Raw genomic sequence first — 18315 nt, forward strand, 5'->3', positions numbered from 1 at the left:
CTCATGGAGACTACTTATTAAATCAAAGAGGCGCAGGGATGGGGAGATGAAATGGAGGACTGTGATCCCTTCCACTGAAAAGCAACATGATATAGTAGAATTTGGGACTTGGTGTCAAAAGAGACCTGGGTTCAATCTGCCTAGGACAGTAACTAGTCATGTTAGAAAAGCCAAGTTTTTCACCCTCGGAGCCTCTGTTTTCTCACTTATAAAACAAGGACAATATTGATCCTATTTCTCTGCAACAGTAGGTTATACCCCTTACAGTGGTACAATGGATAGAGTGCCAGGCCTGGGGTCGGAAAGACTCCAGTTTGAATCTAGCCTGAGATACTTACTCGCTGAGACTCTAGGGAAGTTGCTTTACTTCCATTTTCTCAGTTTGCTCATCAGTAAAATGGGGATAATAATAGCACTTACCTCCCAGGGTTACTATGAAGATGAAATGAGATAACTGTAAAGCACTTAGCAAAGTGACTGACACATAATTAGTAATATATGTTAATTATTTATTATTATCATTATAATTGTCTATAAAAGAAGCGGGCTGAACTCCACTGTAGTACACTTAGAAAGCAGGTCATCTATAGTATAGTATGATAAAATAGGATAGAATAGAATATCTCCATGTATGTACGTGTATGTGTATGTGCATATGCAGATGTGCATGCATGGATTTATATATGTATAAAACGTAACTTAAAACCGCCCAGGGTACACCCTAAATATATAATGGTCAGCTACTACTTTTGTTGCTTCTTCTTCTTCCTGTGATTTCGTCACGCTGGGCAAACCTACTGTGGAAGTTTCTTCCAGACTTTAACGTCCAGGAAACTGGTAAGTGGCCTGACTTTGCCTTGTATGTGCCAGCTGGGCTTTGAGCCTAAATTTTTCTGGCTCTAGGGCTGCTCTCTAGCCTCTGTGTCATTTGACCTATTTATTCAATGGCAGCAGCAGCAATCCCCCTCCCCAAATTTAAGCATTCTAGAATAAATATTAGTATTCCTCAACTTGATTGTAAGCTCCTTGAAGGCAGGGACTGTTTTTTTTTTAATCACTGGAAATGTACTGCTCTGCACACAGCAATAGCAACAATAATAATTGACATATATGTGACATTTTACTGTTTGCAAAGTGCCTTCTTTATAACCAACATGTGCTATGTGTCATTACTCCCATTTTACAGATATGGATACTAAGGCTCAGTGAGATTTTGGGAGTACTTAATATCAATATTCTTTCTATCTTTATTAAAAGGTATACAGGTATACAGGAGGCAGAGCCAAGATGGCAGAGTAAAGGCAGGGATTCACCTGAGCTCTCTCCCAAACCCATCCAAATACCTTTAAAAGTGACTCTAAACAAATTCTAGAGCAGCAGAACCTACAAAAAGACGGATTGAAACAAATTTCTATCCCAAGACAACTCGGAAGGTCAGCAGGAAAGGTCTATCGCACCAGGGTGAGAGATGAGGGCAGTCCAATGCTGATCAGGTTCCAGCAAACCCAGGGCAGGCCTCCAGGTGACCGAATCACTGGCAGCAGTGGCTGTGTCCAAACCTCTCAGCCCACAGGAGCCACAGACAACTTAGAAGGCCAGCAGGAAAGGTCTGTCAAAGGACGCTCTTAGAAAAACCTGGAAACACTTGCATCGACTGATGCAAAGTGAAATGTGCTGTGTACAAAGTAACAGCAATATTGTAAGATGATCAGCTGTGAATGATTTAGCTATTCTCAGCAACACAATGATCTAAAACGACTCTGAAGGACTTACAATGAAAAAATGCTATCCATCCCCAGACAAAAACTGATTACGTCTGAATACAGATTGAAGCATACTTTTTTTTTCTTTCTTTCTTTTTCTTGAGGTTTTTTGTTTTTTTGTTGTTTTTTTTTTTTTTGGTCTGTGTTTTCTTTCACAACATGGCTATTATAGGTATGTTTTGCATGACTACACATGTATAACCTATATCGAACTACTTGCCTTCTCAATGAGGGAGATGGAGAGGGAGGAAAAGGGAGAATTTGGAACTCAAAGTTTTAAAAATAAATGTTGGAAATTGTTTTTACATGTAACTGGGAAAAACAAAACACTAAATAAAAAAAGGTCAGAACAAAAACACTTTTACATTGACAAATATCTTGGTATTCACAGATATCCCCACCCACCCACCCATACCCATACCCACACCCATACGCATACCCACACCCATACCCATACCCATACCCATACCCACACCCACACCCACTCCCATACCCACACACACGTCTGAGTCTTTGCACAGGTGATCCTCATGTCTGGAATGCTCTCCCTTCTCACTTCCACCTATGTAAAAATCCCTATTTTCCTTTTAGGGTTCTCAAGTGCCACTTTCTACATCAGGCCTTTTCTGATCCCTCAAGCTGTCAATGTCTCCCTCTTAAGAAATTATGTTATATACTGCTAAATTCTGTTTTCTATGTGCTTAGAAGTTCCCTGGAAGAATGCTGGTTCCTTGAGGTTAGTTTTGTATCCCTAGCTCTTAGTAAGAGGCTCAACACATTATAGGAGCTTATAAATGCTTGTGAAATTGAATTCAAATGTATTAATATCCTCTAATACCAATTGCTTAATGAACTGACAGAGAGAGGAGTAGGCTTCTATTTACTCGGCCACTCTTGTCTGGCAGGGTTTAATTTGTGTAAACTTACGCATCTTATTTTTTTCCTCCAAAGCCTCTGGTTCTCATTTGGATGGGAACTGCCAGATGACATTTGACCTCAAGCCTGGCCTCCATGCTAATTTCTAATTATGATTCCTCTGGGCCTCCCTCTCATGAACTAGGCCACCAGAGGAAAATTCCTTGGCTTCCTCAGACCTAAGTCTGGATTAAGAGTAGAATGATGGTGGAGTTACTTGAAGCCCTAATGAAATGATAAAAAGTTGGGGGGTCGAGACGGTCCAGGACACAAACATCAGCTCCAAAGAGAATCAAGACCTCCCAAATTTCCTATGGCGAACAATCACCATGATCCCCTAACTTCTGCACAGAGAGCAATTATTATAGTTTGTGCCTCCCCTGAAGCAGAGCCAGGACTGAGCAAAATTAATAAAGAAAGCAAATTTATCATCTGACTTTGCAATTGTCAGACTACCATTTTATTCCAAACACAGAGGGCTTAGTGCACAGGCATCTGTCCTATCTCTGGCTATGTTAATTACCTACAAATAGCATCAAGTCATAGCAGTGTTAATACTGAAGAAAAAATATTCCCAAACTGGCAGTGATTTCCTCTTTTATGACTCAGTCCAAGGGTCCACAACCAATAACCAAAATCATTATAAAAAATTGCCAACCTGTATATAGGGTTTTAAGGTTTTCAATGTTCTTGATATATCACAATAGCAATGTAGATCCAAATGGCCAAATTTATATCTCAGTAGAGTTCTGGACTTCAAGTCAGATGTAACTGGCTTTGAATCCTTCCACAAATAGTTACCAGCTCTGCGACCCTAACCAAGGCAATTAACCTTTCCAGGCTTCAGTTTCCTCCTCTGTAAGCAGAATGGGGTTCACTCAATGACCTCATTTTTCTCATGTATAAATAAAGGGGACAGACTTAACAGACCTCTAACCTTCCTTCTGGCTCAGAATCCATGAGTCAATGACCTCATTTGATCCTATAGCAGGTATAGCAAACTCACTATGTGCCATGGATGCCAGGTTCTTAGGCACTGTTAAAACCCCCTCTTCCAGCTGCTTGTATGTTTAGTTCCTTAACACAGAGAATTTCCCTTCTCTCTTCCACCTCCCCCTCCTTGAATTCTCCGCAGCCTTTCTAATCCACTGTTAATTTATCCTATTCCTCATTTTAAATACGGAAAAACAAGTCAGGAACAGAGTCAAAAACAGGGATTTTAGCTTCTAGAGCAAAGGGGAGAACAAGGTCCATGCAGCAGGAGAGGCTTGATAAAGGAGGCCTAGGTGGAGACTTCAATGGATATTTGGTTCACCCAAGGACATGATCATGTTCCTTTAAATTTTGGCTTCTTGAGATAAAGCCCTAGTCATACAACCCTAGCTATGAATCTGGTTAGGTTCATTTCTGAAAGGTTATCCATTCCTCACCCAGTCTCTATTCACAGTACCATGAATCCTTCCACTAATCAACAGGAACTAGGCTGTATTCGATTCATCATTGCACAGCAAACGGAATGATAAATAGCATGACATCATAAACCGAATTCGAACTTTTCTTTTGAAATTAACTAGCCAGGTAATAGGAGCAAATCAGATAAACTTTCTCACCCTCAGTTGCTTCCTCTCTGAAATGGGGATATTGAGAACTAGAGTACTTACCAAGTGATTGTTAAGTTACTCTGAGGCTCAAAGGAAATAATGCATGTAGAATATTTTGCAAATGATAAAATACTTTCCCAGTTAATCAACCAATACACATTAAAACACTTACTATGTATCAGACTCTATGAGAAAAAAATGTCAGCTATTACGATTATGAATAGTAATTAATAATAAATATGGAATGTCAATTCTCTCCACTTCTCCCCACTATTTATTAAAATCAATCATAGAAAAGGAAAGGACTTCAGAGGTTGCCTCAGACAGTATTCCCCCTGGCAATATCCCTTCCAAGTAATTAGCCCAGCATCATTTGCAGACCTCCAACAAGAGGGAACTCATCACTTCCAAAGTTCTTTCTAGCTATTCAAACATGAACCAAACTTTCCCAAGGTTGGGGGAGAGGCGGGAGGGAAGAGGTTGTGCAGAAGCTATTTAAGACCCTGTCCCAGCATTATTTCAAGCTTAGCTCTACTGAGATATAAATTTGACCATTTAGAGTGCTTTTTGGAATAACAAACCAGAACAGTGCATGACCAGACTCGGATTAAAGGAAACCCCCAGAGAGTCTCCTTCTGCCTCTTAGGTTGCTTAGCTTCTTTCAAAGCACAAATAAGAAGCCACCCGCCAATGAAAGCTTTCCTAATCCCCCCTCCCAGGAATTCTCTTCCACTTTGAAATTAGTTTGTACATATTTTGCTTTAAAATACAAATAAAAAGAGGCAGCAGGGCATAGTGCATAGAGAATAACACTTCAAGTCAGGAAGATCTGGGTTCAAATCCCTCTTCTGACACAAACTGGTTGTATGTGTGAGGGCCTTAATATTCCACTGCCCCTGGTTAGTGTATAAGACTACAAATGCAAGTAATGGGTAAATGGGGTAAAGGGAGTTCCTTCAACCAATGGAATCTTAAGCCCTGTCCAGAACAAAACAATGTAAATGTCACATGTTCTTGTTGTTCAGTTGTTCCAGTCACTTCTGACTCTTTGCAACTCTTGGCAAGGACGGTGGAGCTGTTTGCCATTTCCTTCTCTAGCTTATTATGCAGATGAAGAAACTGAGGCAAACAGGGTTAAGTGACTTGCCCAGGGTCACACAGCTAGTAAGCGCCTGAGGCCAGATTTGAACTCAAGAAGATGAGTCTTCCCAATTCTAAGCCAGTGCTCTAACCACTGCATCACTTTGTTGCCACATCTGCTCAGTCAAATACAAATGTCTAAAATGTAGAGACAGTTTTATTTTTGTCTTTATACTCCCAGTATGTGGGAGAAGTACTACCCAGACATCACTCTCAGATTGTTAGTTGGAGAGTAGATGTTGACCTGTATTGGTAGAGGCCATAGGAGAGTGTCATCTTTGAGGTCACAGTTCAAAACCATAAATATTACAATATAATATGTATGTATATATGTATTTGTGTGTATATGTACACACATATACATATGTGTATCCTATATCTATTACATATGGATGTATATCCTTCATCTATACATAGTAGATATAAGATACATATCCTATAGGTACATACATACACAACAAAGCAAGGCATATAGTAGGCATTTATAAATGCTTGGCAAATTGAATTGGGTTTAGAAAGCATATTAATGGAAACAAGTTTGTTCTTAAATGTTCCCAACTCTAATTAAACAATATAGACACATGTGCACATGTATGCACACATATACAATGCAAACACACACATGAGCATATGGGTACACATAACATATGCATGCATGTGTGTGCATGTGTGCATGCATGTGTGTCTGTCTTGTGTTTGTCTATCTACATATGGTACATAGAGGATTCGTATTTATATGCACATTTATACACATATAGAATATGTATTTTATGTGCACATTATGTACACAACTAGCACAGTATATTAGACATTTATAAATATTTTTTAAATTGGATTTAGAAAACATTATCAATGGAAACATGTTTGCCCTTAAATGTCCCCAACTCTCATTAGCTTAACAGGAAAATTATGGTCCCTTTTATGTTATAAATGTAGTTACAATCTCACTGAATGACTTTGATGGTTCATTTGCTCCAGGAAAATACGTGCACCAGGAATAAGGAAAACAAAAACAAAAACAAAATGAAAAATAAAAGAGACAAACAGATAAACTCACCTTGAAAATCAAGTCCTTTTTCCCATAACGCAGCTCCTTCAATTGGGCTTGGATCTTTTTGGACTGCAAGAGCAAAATAATAGATTTGTTCCTTGAATCACATACATTTTAGAACACACAAGAAAAAATACAATCATCTCAAACAGTAGTTTCCCAGTAAATGAGATGCCAAAATTAAACTAAGTTTAAAAAAAAAAGTTGAGGCCAGATTTGGGTAGGGACAATCATATAACATGACAAGGAGAGAGATCTCTCAGATGAATTAAAAATGCACAGAAACACTACTTCAGCTGCAATGGTAGAATCCCCAGAGATACAGTACAGCTCAAATGCCACCTCCCCCTAGTGACCCTTCCTTAGTCCTTTTGCTTATAACACTCTCTCCCTTTTGAAATAACTTTTCATTGTGTTTATAATTTATATTTATTTACTTATGTCCCTGTTTCATGTCTCCAGGAACAACTAAACTCCTCCAGGGAAAGAAAGGATCTCGATCTCGATCTCGATCTCTCTCTCCTCTCTCTCTCTCTCTGTCTCTGTCTCTGTCTCTCTTTCTCTCTCCCTCCCTTCCTCTGATTTGTTGGGTTGAATTGAATAATTATAGGACTGCCATTATTTCCCTATGCTAGATATAACTAAGTCTGATTTAGATCAATACTCTTAAGAAAGTTGCTTGATGTCTTGCTTTTTAATTTTTTTTTAATTTAGGAGATAGAATTTAAAGTAAGCATTTGTAATTTTTAAAAATAGCTGTTTGGTATTGTGTATGTGTGTGTGTGTGTGAATGTGTGTGCGGATAACATATTTACAATTTTTATGTTATTTGATCCTCACAACAACACTGGGAGATAGGTGCAATTATTACCCCATTTTATAGATGAGGAAACTGAGGCAGTTAGGGACAAAGTGACTTGCCCAGAGTCATACACAGCTAGTAAGTATGAGATCACATTGGAACTGGGTACTTCCTGACCCCAGTCCAAGCATTATATCGAGTACAGTACCTAGCCAATAGTACCTATGAGAAGGCACGCCATGGAGATAAATTGAGAAGTATTTATCACTGGAAGATGCTGAATCATAGAAAGTTTGAAGACAGAGTTAGCTAAAAAACCTCTGCAAGACACTAAGCAACTTAATAGGGAAATCACATCAGAAGGGATGATTGGCCATCTCTTGAGTCAAGGTGATTATGGAATATATACATGTATGTGTATGTGAATGAATAATGCAAAAGGGAAGAAATTGAGGGAAAAAAACATAATTACATTAATGCATAGCTGATTTCATAATTACGTTAATGCATAATTGATTTAAGTAAAGATAAGAAACTTGTGTAATTTAATACCTTAACTCCCTAGCAGCTGCATAATTTTATGGGCAAGAAATGGCAGTTGATAGAGAAGCCTGGACTTTCAGCCAGAAAGACCTGAGTTCAAACCACACAGTAGATGATTATAATCTTTATGACTTTGTAGAGGTAATTTCATCTCTCTGGGAATATGTTTCATCATCAGTAAAATTATGGGGTTAGGTTAGATGTTCTCCAAGGCTCCTTATTTTTCTAAACCAAGGACTCCCAAATCCTAGAATGATGATTAATTTAAGAAGTCCACTGACTTCTCCTAAATAGCAGATGAGTCTACAATAGCTTAAATTTTCAACTCATAAAGACAATGCAATCTGTCTTGTAGGAGTGATAGTACCTGCCACAGGGAGCTCATGAAGATAAAACGAGATGTTTGTTGAACGAATTCTGGATGTAGAAAGTGCTATACAAATGTGCCTTGTTGCTATTACTATGGGGGAGGGGGCAGAAGGGTGGAGTTATAGTCAGACTCTGGAGATTTGCTACCTGTGTGACCCAAGGTGTCAGCTTGGCACAGTGGAAAGACCATTGACTCTGCAGTGGACTTTGAAACCAGGTGCTCTAGTTAGCTCCGGGATTCAAATACCACTTCAGATATGTTACTATTTATGAAAACTTACATAAGACACTCAAGCTCCATGGGCCTCAGTTTCTTCACCTGTAAAATGATTACTGAACTAAAGGGTTTCTTTAGCTCGATTAGTTCAGATCTCTTGAGGTCCTTTCTATATAACAGGCTATTCCTATGTCACTTCTCTCTGATTCTCAGTTTTCTAATCTGTGACTCAATGACATCCTTTCTAGCTCTAAAACTCTATGATCCCAAGATACTAAAAACAATGCAACTTGCAGGGGTTATGGACGTATAGCAATTACTTTGCAATTATTTCACTGGCTAAAAGATGCCAATAGGGTATAAAACAGAAAGCACCATCACTGATTTACTACTCAGAGGCTTAGATATCATGAAATGGAGTGCCCCAGAAAAATGTCTATCTGTATTTTCAAAACTATGAATTATGATGCACCAGGAGATTCTCCAAAACCCAGGAAAGAATGGAGGCCCTAGGCACACTCATGACTATTTGGAATAAGTCAATTCAGTTCTACCTCTCAGAAAGCTAGTAATTGCTGTTTCTAACAAATTAGTTAAAATGCTTTGCAATTTCCATGAGTACGATTTTTCTATTTTCCTTGAAATAACTGGCAATATGAAAGCCTTTCCCAGTGAAGGGGCACAGACGCACAAATATATATGCACTCAGATTTAAAGATCCTTCTATAGAAAGTCCTATTCCTCTCTTTTTACAAGACCAAATGAAAACTCCAGAGAAACTACTGGCAAGTGAGTGTTCAGAGGGAGGTATGAGACAGAATGTTTTGTTGTTACATTAATTTTATCTCTGGGTCAATTCCTGGTCTGCATGTTTATTACAACACCAATTCTAGAGCTTACAACAACCAGGGCTATTCTTGTCACCCGTTGCCAGCTCGAGAAAGACAATTTGCAATCTCTCCCTGCTGTTTCAATATGCTGCTCAGGATTCCTTTGGTGCCAGCACAGTCTCTTAAGTAAACATGAATTTCTGTAGTTTCCACTTGGCTTAAAAATGTATACAGTAGCACCTTATGTATTCAGAATCATTGGGGAAATGAGATGTTGCACAGAAATGAATTTTCTAATGGAAACCTATCAATTTAAATGCCAAAATGTTGTTTACTTATGAGAAGCACTGTGAGAAAGTTATTAAAGTACTACCTAGAATTGGAAGACTTGGGTTCAGATCCCACTTTGGACACTTATTATCTTTGTGACCTCTTAGTTTCAGTTTTCTCATTTTAAAATATGGATTATAGTAACAGGGTTGTTGTGAGTAACAAATAAGATTACAAGTGTAAAATGCTTTGTAAACCTTAAAGTATGGTATATAAATATTAGCTATTATTGTTATTAAACTTATTAGCCAATGTTAATAACTAATAGTATTATTATTATGAAATATAGTATGGCATTGTAGATAGAGCAATGGACTTGCAATCAGGGAGAACTAGGTTAAAATCTCAAAACAGACACTAACTAGCTGCATGATCCTGAGTAAGAAATTTAAACTCTTTGAGCCACTAGCTCAATTTCCTCATACTAAGAAAGAGGATTACAAATACTTGTACTTTTCCTATTTTTCGAAAAAATTTAGATAGAAAAAGTCCTGGGACAAGCAACTATTCTGATGTTCTATGTTCCATATATTACTGTAAAAGAAGAAAAAACAACTGCTTTTTCTACCTTCATAAAAGTATTGGGGAGTAGTTTATTATTATTGCGTGTTGCTGTTCAATCATTTCAGTCATGTCAGATACCTCATGACCCAATTTGGGATTTTCTTGGCAAAGATATTGGAGTGGTTTTCCAACCTTCTCTAGTTTATTTTACATATGAGGAAAATGAGGCAACAAGATTGAATGATTTGCCCAGAGTCACACAACTAGTAAGAATCTGAGGCCACATTTGAACTCCGGTCTTCCTGACTCTAGGTCCAATGTTCTATTCACTGCACCACCTAAATGCACTATGCTTATTATTATGAGTAACTATTATTACTATTTTGACTGAAACCTTTCCAAAACAATGCACACATATATAAAAATATGTACATGTTTACTTTTAAAAATACTGAGGATATTATGTATCACTTAACCTTTGCTTGATAAGTCACGTGGAGCATCGTCATAGGTATAGACTACTAGGCCATCATGGGCCGTTGAGTTTTCATTTATTCATTTTCAGTCATGTCTGACTCTTCGTGACCTCATTTGAAGTTTTCTTGGCAAAGATATAGGTAGGAGTGGTTTGCCATTTCTTTCACTAGCTCAACTTACAGACGAGAAAAACTGAGGCAAATAGAGTGAGGTGACTTGTCCAGGGTCACTCAACTAGCAAGTTTCTGAGGCCAGATTTGAACTGAGGAAGATGAGTCTTCCTGATTCCGGGCCTGACACTCTATCCACTATGCCACCTAGCTGCCCCACTTGAATATATTTGTCTCTACACAGAATGGATACATAAATTTGTGTGTGCATGTGTTTGTGTAATCTTTCTGTCAATTTGGCAAACACATTTTCATTCTTCTTCCAGTTTTCAGGCTATGATTTCTCACCACTTCAATCCTTTCTAATTTGATGTTCATATTTTTCTAAAGGGCTCTGATACCACACTGTTGATCTTGTGGAAACTGCATTTTAAATAAGAATTAGTACGTTCTAAGGACTGAAAGGCAGCCTTTCTAAATGAAGTTTATCATCTTTGGAGCATGATTTTTGGGATGACCATTTTGGCTTCCCAGAGGCCTTTGGTATTAGGCCTTCTTTCAGATCCTCACCTGCATTTTGGACAGTTGGCCTGGATAGGTAACCAAGAGAAAAGTAAGTTATTACCCTTTTAGCATTTGTATATGAATTCTAAGTGTGTTCAAATTCAGCATGAGATTCTTATGTTATATTTTGTAATATACTCATAAGAGAGAGAAAGACAAAGAGAGACAGAGACATAGAGAAAGTCAGAGAGACAAAGATATGGAGAATGATTCTGCTAGGGACACCCACAAGACAGATGAGATCTATAGTACTGATGCTGTATTGGAGGCAAATAACTGTATTCCATGCATTGTTAAATTTTTGCTTAAGCCTAAAACCTTCAAACAGTTTCTGAATCTCAGGTATGGTAACTCAGAAATAAAAATGCATTTAAATAGCATTCAGCACTAAAATACAAAACATCCTGCAGGTTAATAATGCTAATGCATGCACCTCTTGTGCTGTGAAAAGAATAGGGAGAGAAATCAGACCCCTCTCAAGCCAAATCAAGGTTCATGGATGGAGGAAGGATATCATTCTAGTGGCCATCAATTTCTTCTTAACTACTGGTGATTAACACTTTGTAAATATGTTTTTCAGCTCTGGTGGGGGGGGGGGTTGGAGGCAACTTTACACAATGGCCGACTGCAGGAATTGAAGTTGTTTAGTCTGAAGAAAAGAAGGCTTATAGAAGCATGATCTCTACCTTCAGATATTTGAGCACCTGTCACATGGAAGAGGGATGCAACTTGTTCTGTTGGGCCCCAAAGGGCAGAACGAGGAGTAATATTTTTCTATAAAATTTAACTCAATATGAAAATGAATGTCCCTACCATTGGAGCTGTCCAACACCGTTATGGACTTGCTCAGGAAATATTGGATTTAGTTACCTATTTGGCAGGGATGTTAGATAGAGAATTTATGTTTCCAATAAGGAGTTGGATTGTCTGGCTTCTGAAGCTCCCTCCAACCCTGTGATTCTATGGTTCTCGGTGGCAGGGAGAAGGGCAGATGCGTTCAAGTTGATCTCAAGTCCAGGCTGCCCACCATGTACGTTCTTTGAGGAAGGTTTTCCCCATGTTCTGAGCTCAGGACCAGTCCTGGGAGGGCACCCCTTACTGAGGTTTTCATCCTTTCCTATGCCTTGAAAGTGCAAGGTATCCCTTGGATTGAATATATTCTAGTCAATAAGCATTTTTAGGTGCTTTGAAGAGGTTTTTTTAGGGGGAGGGGTTGACCTGCCTCTGACACATCTTGGCTGAGTGACCCTAGACAAGTCACTATCAGCCCACAAGGCAACTTCCTAAGACTACTAGTAGTTAGAATAGTGCCAGATCTACATTGGTAGAGGGAATTTCTTGAATAGAAATTCATTACACCAATATAATCCCAGGCCTTAGATATGGAAATAAATATTTAAGTTTTACAAAACACTTTTCATATGTGATTGAATTTTTCTTCAAAACAATCCTGGGAGGTAGGTAATATTTTTGTGCCCATTTTACAGATAAGGAAACTTAGCATGAGACAGGTTAAGTGACTTGCAGAAGGTCACACATCTGGCAATTATCTGAGGCAGAATTTGAACCCAGATTCTGCTGACTCAAATATGTCAGACAATGTGCTGTGCACCAGATACTGAAAGCCAAAAAATTATTGTCCTTACCCTCACATTTCTTCCATTAATATTAGAGGTAAACAATAAGTAAATGTAAATATATATACACATAATATAAAATAAATGTATATGTGTGTGTAAAATTTGTTGTTGTTCAGTTGTATAGGACTCGTCTTGACCCCATGAACGATACTATCCATGAGGTTTTCTTGGCAAAGGTTTTCTTGTCCTTTCCTTCTTCAGTGGCTTAAGGCAAACAGAGGTTAAATGACTTGCCCAGGGTCACACAGCTAGTAATTGTTTGAGGCTGGATTTTAAGTCAGGTCTTCCTGACTTCAGGCTTAGTGCTCTATCCCCTGGGCCACCTAGCCAGTTCCTATGCCTGTGTGTGTGTATGTGTGTGTGTGTGTGTGTGTGTGTGTCTGTTGTACATATATATGTATATATAATACATGTGCACATATGTATATGTGTGTATACACACACACACACACACACACATGAAATAGCTACCCTTTGTATAGCACTTTAAAATTTTCAAAGTTTCAAGGTTGCAAAAGCTTTAGAACTATGATCTTATTTTATCCTCACAACAACCCTGGAAGGCAGGTGCTATCATTGTAGAAAACACCTTTTATACATTACTTAGTTTTACTTTACACCAATTATTATGCCATTTTACAGATGAGGAGACTGAGGCAGACAGCAATTAAATGTCTTGACCTGATTTATACAGATAGTAAGTGTCTGAAGAATAATTGGAACCCAATCATTGGTGATTCCAGGCCCAGTCAACTATCCACACTGTGGTCTGGAGAGCAGATGTAGGAAATCAAGTAGGGGAGATAGCCCTTAGGCTGAGCCTTTAAGGACCAGCTAAGAGATGGAATTGAGGAAGGGCTACATTCCAGGGTAGGAAGATTGCATGTGCAAATGGAGATGAGAGATCCAGAAGGATCTTTTTTGTGTCTGTAGGTCATCATCCCAGAGATCAATGGTCATGGTACAATATCACAGCTACAAATGGAGGTGTGGAAGGATTAGACTGAATATGTTCTAACTCCAATTCAAAGTGTTTTAGGTTAAAAAAAAAAAGTCTTGGTCCATGCTATTTTCTTGTGATCTAGCCATTTCATCTCAAAGAGAAAAATTCTGATTTATCAACATTTTCACTAATTGTTTTATCACAATGATGACATACCCCACCTGCCCCCATACTGAACAATAGAGAATTCTGCCTACTACACACTGCACAGAACAGATTTCCTCAATCTAAACCTTAAAGCAGACAAGTAATTTCCTTTTCTTTTGACTCAATGATTGTAATTGCAGGGGAACAGCAATAGTGCCATCACTAATAAAAAAGAATGTGAATAAGGGTGTACAACTGAACAAATTCATGCCATGGCTGTTGAGCCTGAATGCTGAGGCTAAATATGCAAGTACCTAAATCATGTCTCCCATCTGGATCAAAGGCATGTCTGTATGACAGTCATGTCTGATCCAGGCTCCCTGGTGTGGAATCTAAACATTTATAAAATTCAAATGCAATTTGACTTATTAATGGTTCAGCAATGGCTTGTAATCAAAGCACAGCTTGTTAGCTGAAAACAAATAAAAGACTAACTTGTTTATTTGACTAAGATAATTCATGAATTTGCTAATTGCTTTTGGAGTTTCAGACATTAGACTTCACTGGAGAGGGAGATGAGGGGGCAGAATTTGGTAGTTATTAGGCAGCTAGGTAGTTGAAAGGATAGAATGTTGGAGCTACAATGAGGAAGACCTGAATTCACATCCAACCTCAGATACTTAGTAGCTGTGAGACCCTGGGCAAGTCATTTAAGCTCTGTTTGCCACTACTTCCTTATCTGTAAAATGGAGATAATGATAACATCTACCTCCTAGGTTTTGTGAGTATCAAAGAAGATAAAAATTGTAAAGGGCTTAGCACAGTTACAGGAATATAGCATTATATAAAAGTTGTTTATTATCATCATCATTACCATCATTATTATTATATAAGTACTCTTGACATGGGGTCTACTAATTGTTTTCCCTTTAATATATATAATTATATATACTGCACTCTGTATTTGTAGTGCTGCCTGGTTTCATCTCCATGTAACAAGATGTCCACTTCCAGGATAAACTCATCACCATGAGGCTAACTCAAGCCTTGATTGACACCACGTCCCTCAGTGTCAGAGGATGGGGTACCAAACTCCTCCTAAAGTCTTCCTTTATAAAGGGCAGGCATTGAATTTCCAACTTATTCCACTTTGCATCTGCAGCTCTGCCTTGTTGCAACTTTATAGAACAAGATGCTCCTTGCCCAGTATTCCATGATGCACCTCATCCCATATCCTTCCCTTTCCAGCCATCTTTGGTGTTTCGTCTTCCCCCTTTAAACTGTAAACTCCTTGAGGGCAGGTACTGTCTCTTTTTCTTATTTGCAAACCCCAGTACTTAGCACAATGTCTGGCACGTAGTAGGAGCTTAATAAATATTTACTGAATTGAAATTAATATATATATATTATATATGTATATATTTTATAGCTGCATTTTAATATAATTGGTGTCCTTTGTAACCCTTTGTATTTTATTTTATGCATTTAAAAACATTCTCAGAAGGGGTCCTTAGGCTTCAGCCTACTGCTAAAGGGTTCCATAACACAAAAAAAAGCATAAGAATCTCTGATTTGGAGATATCAGAGAGATGATCTTGTCCAATCCCCTCATTTTGCAGAGAAGAAGAATGAATCCTAAATAAAGGTGAAATGATTTTTGAGGCCATTCAGAGAGCATAAAGAGGATTGATTAACTTCTCTCCAGATCAAATGCCAGCAGTAAGAAATAACGATTAGGATAATCTTATTTGCTATGTGAATCTGAGCAAGTTCTATCCTCTCTCAGCCTCTGTTTCCTCTCCTGTAAAATGGGTATAACAATACCACCTACCTTGGGGGTTGTTGTGAGGCTCAAGAGACGTAATCCATGTAAAGTACTTTGCAAATCATAAAGCGCTATAAGAAGTTAGTTATTATGGTTATAATCTAGACAGGAAGCTTAGCCAAGGCATTACCTTTTGGCTCTCCTTTCAGCAAGTGTTAAGCCTCAGCACTGAGAGACCACCACTTTCCCTTCAACCATGTACTTTTGTGGGCCTGTTTGTTTACTGTGAATAATGAAGGATGCCACCATTGTCCTCATGACCTTCATATTTTCTTGGCTGGTGTGCAAAATGTCTTCTCACTGACCCGGACACCTTTAAATACACACACATATGGGAAAGAACACTAGGCATTGACTGAGTCAGAAGACTTGAATTCCAGGCTCAGTTACTTGCTAGCCATGTTATCTAGGAGAGATAAATTTATGTCTCCAAGACTTACTTATCTGTAAAATGGGAATAATACTTCTTGCAATATCTGCCTCAACAGTGTTATTGAAGGCATCATATAAGATCAACTGCTATGTAAATGTAAGCTGAGCTAATATTTCAGAATCATTCTTATGCATCCACTTAGTGTAATAGCAAGTGCAAGACTAGGCATCTTAAGTCCCTAGCTTGGGGCTTTTGTTTATTTAAATGTATGGTTGGATTAAAGAGGCTTTTCAAAGAGAAAAATAAGGTTTTAAATGGTACTGGTAAAAATGGCTTTCCTTTGGGTCTGTATCTTCTTTCACAACATCACTAATATGGTAATACGTTTTGCATGACTGAACTTGTATAATCTATATCAAATTTTTTGCCAACTCACTGAGGAGGGAGTTGAGGGAGAGAGAAAATGTGGAACTCTTTTTTTTAAATGAATGTTAAAAATTGTCTTTACTTGTAACTGGGGAAAAATAAAATATCATTTAAAAAAATAAATGAATGGGTGTTTCATTTCACTTGCAAACAAACAATTTGATCCTGTGTGAGGGAAAGAAAAATACATAGAGAAACACACTGTGTCAACTTGAGGGCAAAACGTTAAGACAGTGGTGAGTACCTGGAGGATTTTTCTTCTTTATTGTCTATCCAAATGTCTTGGCTTTCTACTGATCGCTGATTATCAAAATTTTGGTCTCAGGGCCCCTTTTTTCTCTTAATTATTGAGAACTTTGATATCTATTGATATTTACTATATTAGAAATTAAAATTTATTAGTACTGTTATGAAAATTGTTTTGATCTCATAGACTCCCTGAAAGAATCTCTGTTGAAGTGGCAGCTAGGTGGCACAGTGAATAGAGCACTGGCCCTGTAGTCAGGAGGACCTGAGTTCAAATCCAGTCTCAGACCAAACCCTTGATACTTAACTAGCTATGTGACCCTGGGCAAGTCACTTAACCCCAATTGTCTAAAAATTAAAATAAAAAAAAGAGTCTCTGTTGTCCTTAGGGAGTGGGGTTGGAGAATCTTTTAGAATCCCTAGTACATATCATTATAATATAGAAAAAAGTTTCCCAGAATGAAATAATTGAATCTTTGAGAACCCGTTCATAAGGAAACATTATTATCAATTGGGACTCCCAAGATTTCACCATTAGGTTTCCCATTCACCTTTGGTTTCACGGAACTTCCAGAGAGAATGTTCAAATTGATTTTGATATCTCAGTCAGTTGGAATGAAACCAGAGAAACCTAGCAGGAGACACATTCAAGATCACTGGATTGATGTGGGAAAAATCTCAGAAGTCCCCATACTGTACTCAGCGATAATAGGCTGATCTCACCAAACCCAGCGGGGCTGGAGCGGTGTCAGGCTGACATGTTTGGCACTGCTATGAGGAGGCTTCTCCTGAAGCTGGGAGGGGAAGGGTGCCACTCACCTCTTCAGCATGGATTCCACATAACTTGTTTCCTGACAGCAGCTTGTTTTTCAAGCTTTTATTCTGAGAAAAGAACATGGTTTTATTACTGAAAAGTGATAAAATATTAAGAATTCCTCTAAATATTTCAGAAGCATTGGTTTATGTTTTGTACAGGGATAAGCTGTTCAAGATGGCATACAGAACTTAAATAAATTGGAAGCCTCTAAGTCCATAATTAGAGAAGACATTCTTCCTTTTTTTTTATTGAAAACTTTGGGTGAATTATCATTACAATGTTCATTTAAAGGATTAAATTATATGTTGAACATACTTATGGCATTATATGTTAACAATTCAATCCAACAATTATTTAAAACCTACTATGGGGGTGAGGGGGTACAGCCAAGATGTTGGAAAAAAGGCAGGGACTCACCTGAGCTCTCTCCCAAAACTCCTCTGAACACCTTTAAATAATGCCTTAAAACAAATTCTAGAGTGGGAGAACCCACAAAAGGACAGGGGGAAAACAATTTCCAGCCCAAGATAACTTAGAAGTTGACAGGACAGGTCTGTTATACCCGGGTGAGAGAGGAGTGCAGTCCAGCTCAGGTCATGCCAGCATAGGCTCAGCCCCAGCAAACCAGGAGCAGGCCTTGGGAGACGCTGAATAGGCAAAGGAGCGGCTGCTTCCAGAGCTC

At 38.3% G+C, this 18315-nt stretch overlaps 1 protein-coding gene across 1 annotated transcript in view; it reads right to left on the reverse strand.

Annotated features, from left to right (window-relative positions):
* Nucleotides 1-17713, reverse strand: part of LOC114036142 (leucine zipper protein 2-like) — a 232090-nt gene extending 214377 nt beyond the window's left edge. Inside the window, exons 1-2 of the mRNA XM_027852556.1 lie at nt 17636-17713; nt 6477-6539 (exon numbers count right to left, since the gene is read on the reverse strand). Of these exons, the coding sequence (XP_027708357.1) occupies nt 6477-6539; nt 17636-17713 (141 nt within the window). The remainder of the gene's footprint in view (nt 1-6476; nt 6540-17635) is intronic.
* Nucleotides 17714-18315: the final 602 nt, after the last annotated feature.

Source organism: Vombatus ursinus, unplaced genomic scaffold, assembly GCF_900497805.2.
Source record: "Vombatus ursinus unplaced genomic scaffold, bare-nosed wombat genome assembly UNPS02009770.1, whole genome shotgun sequence".
Lineage (NCBI taxonomy): Eukaryota > Metazoa > Chordata > Mammalia > Diprotodontia > Vombatidae > Vombatus > Vombatus ursinus.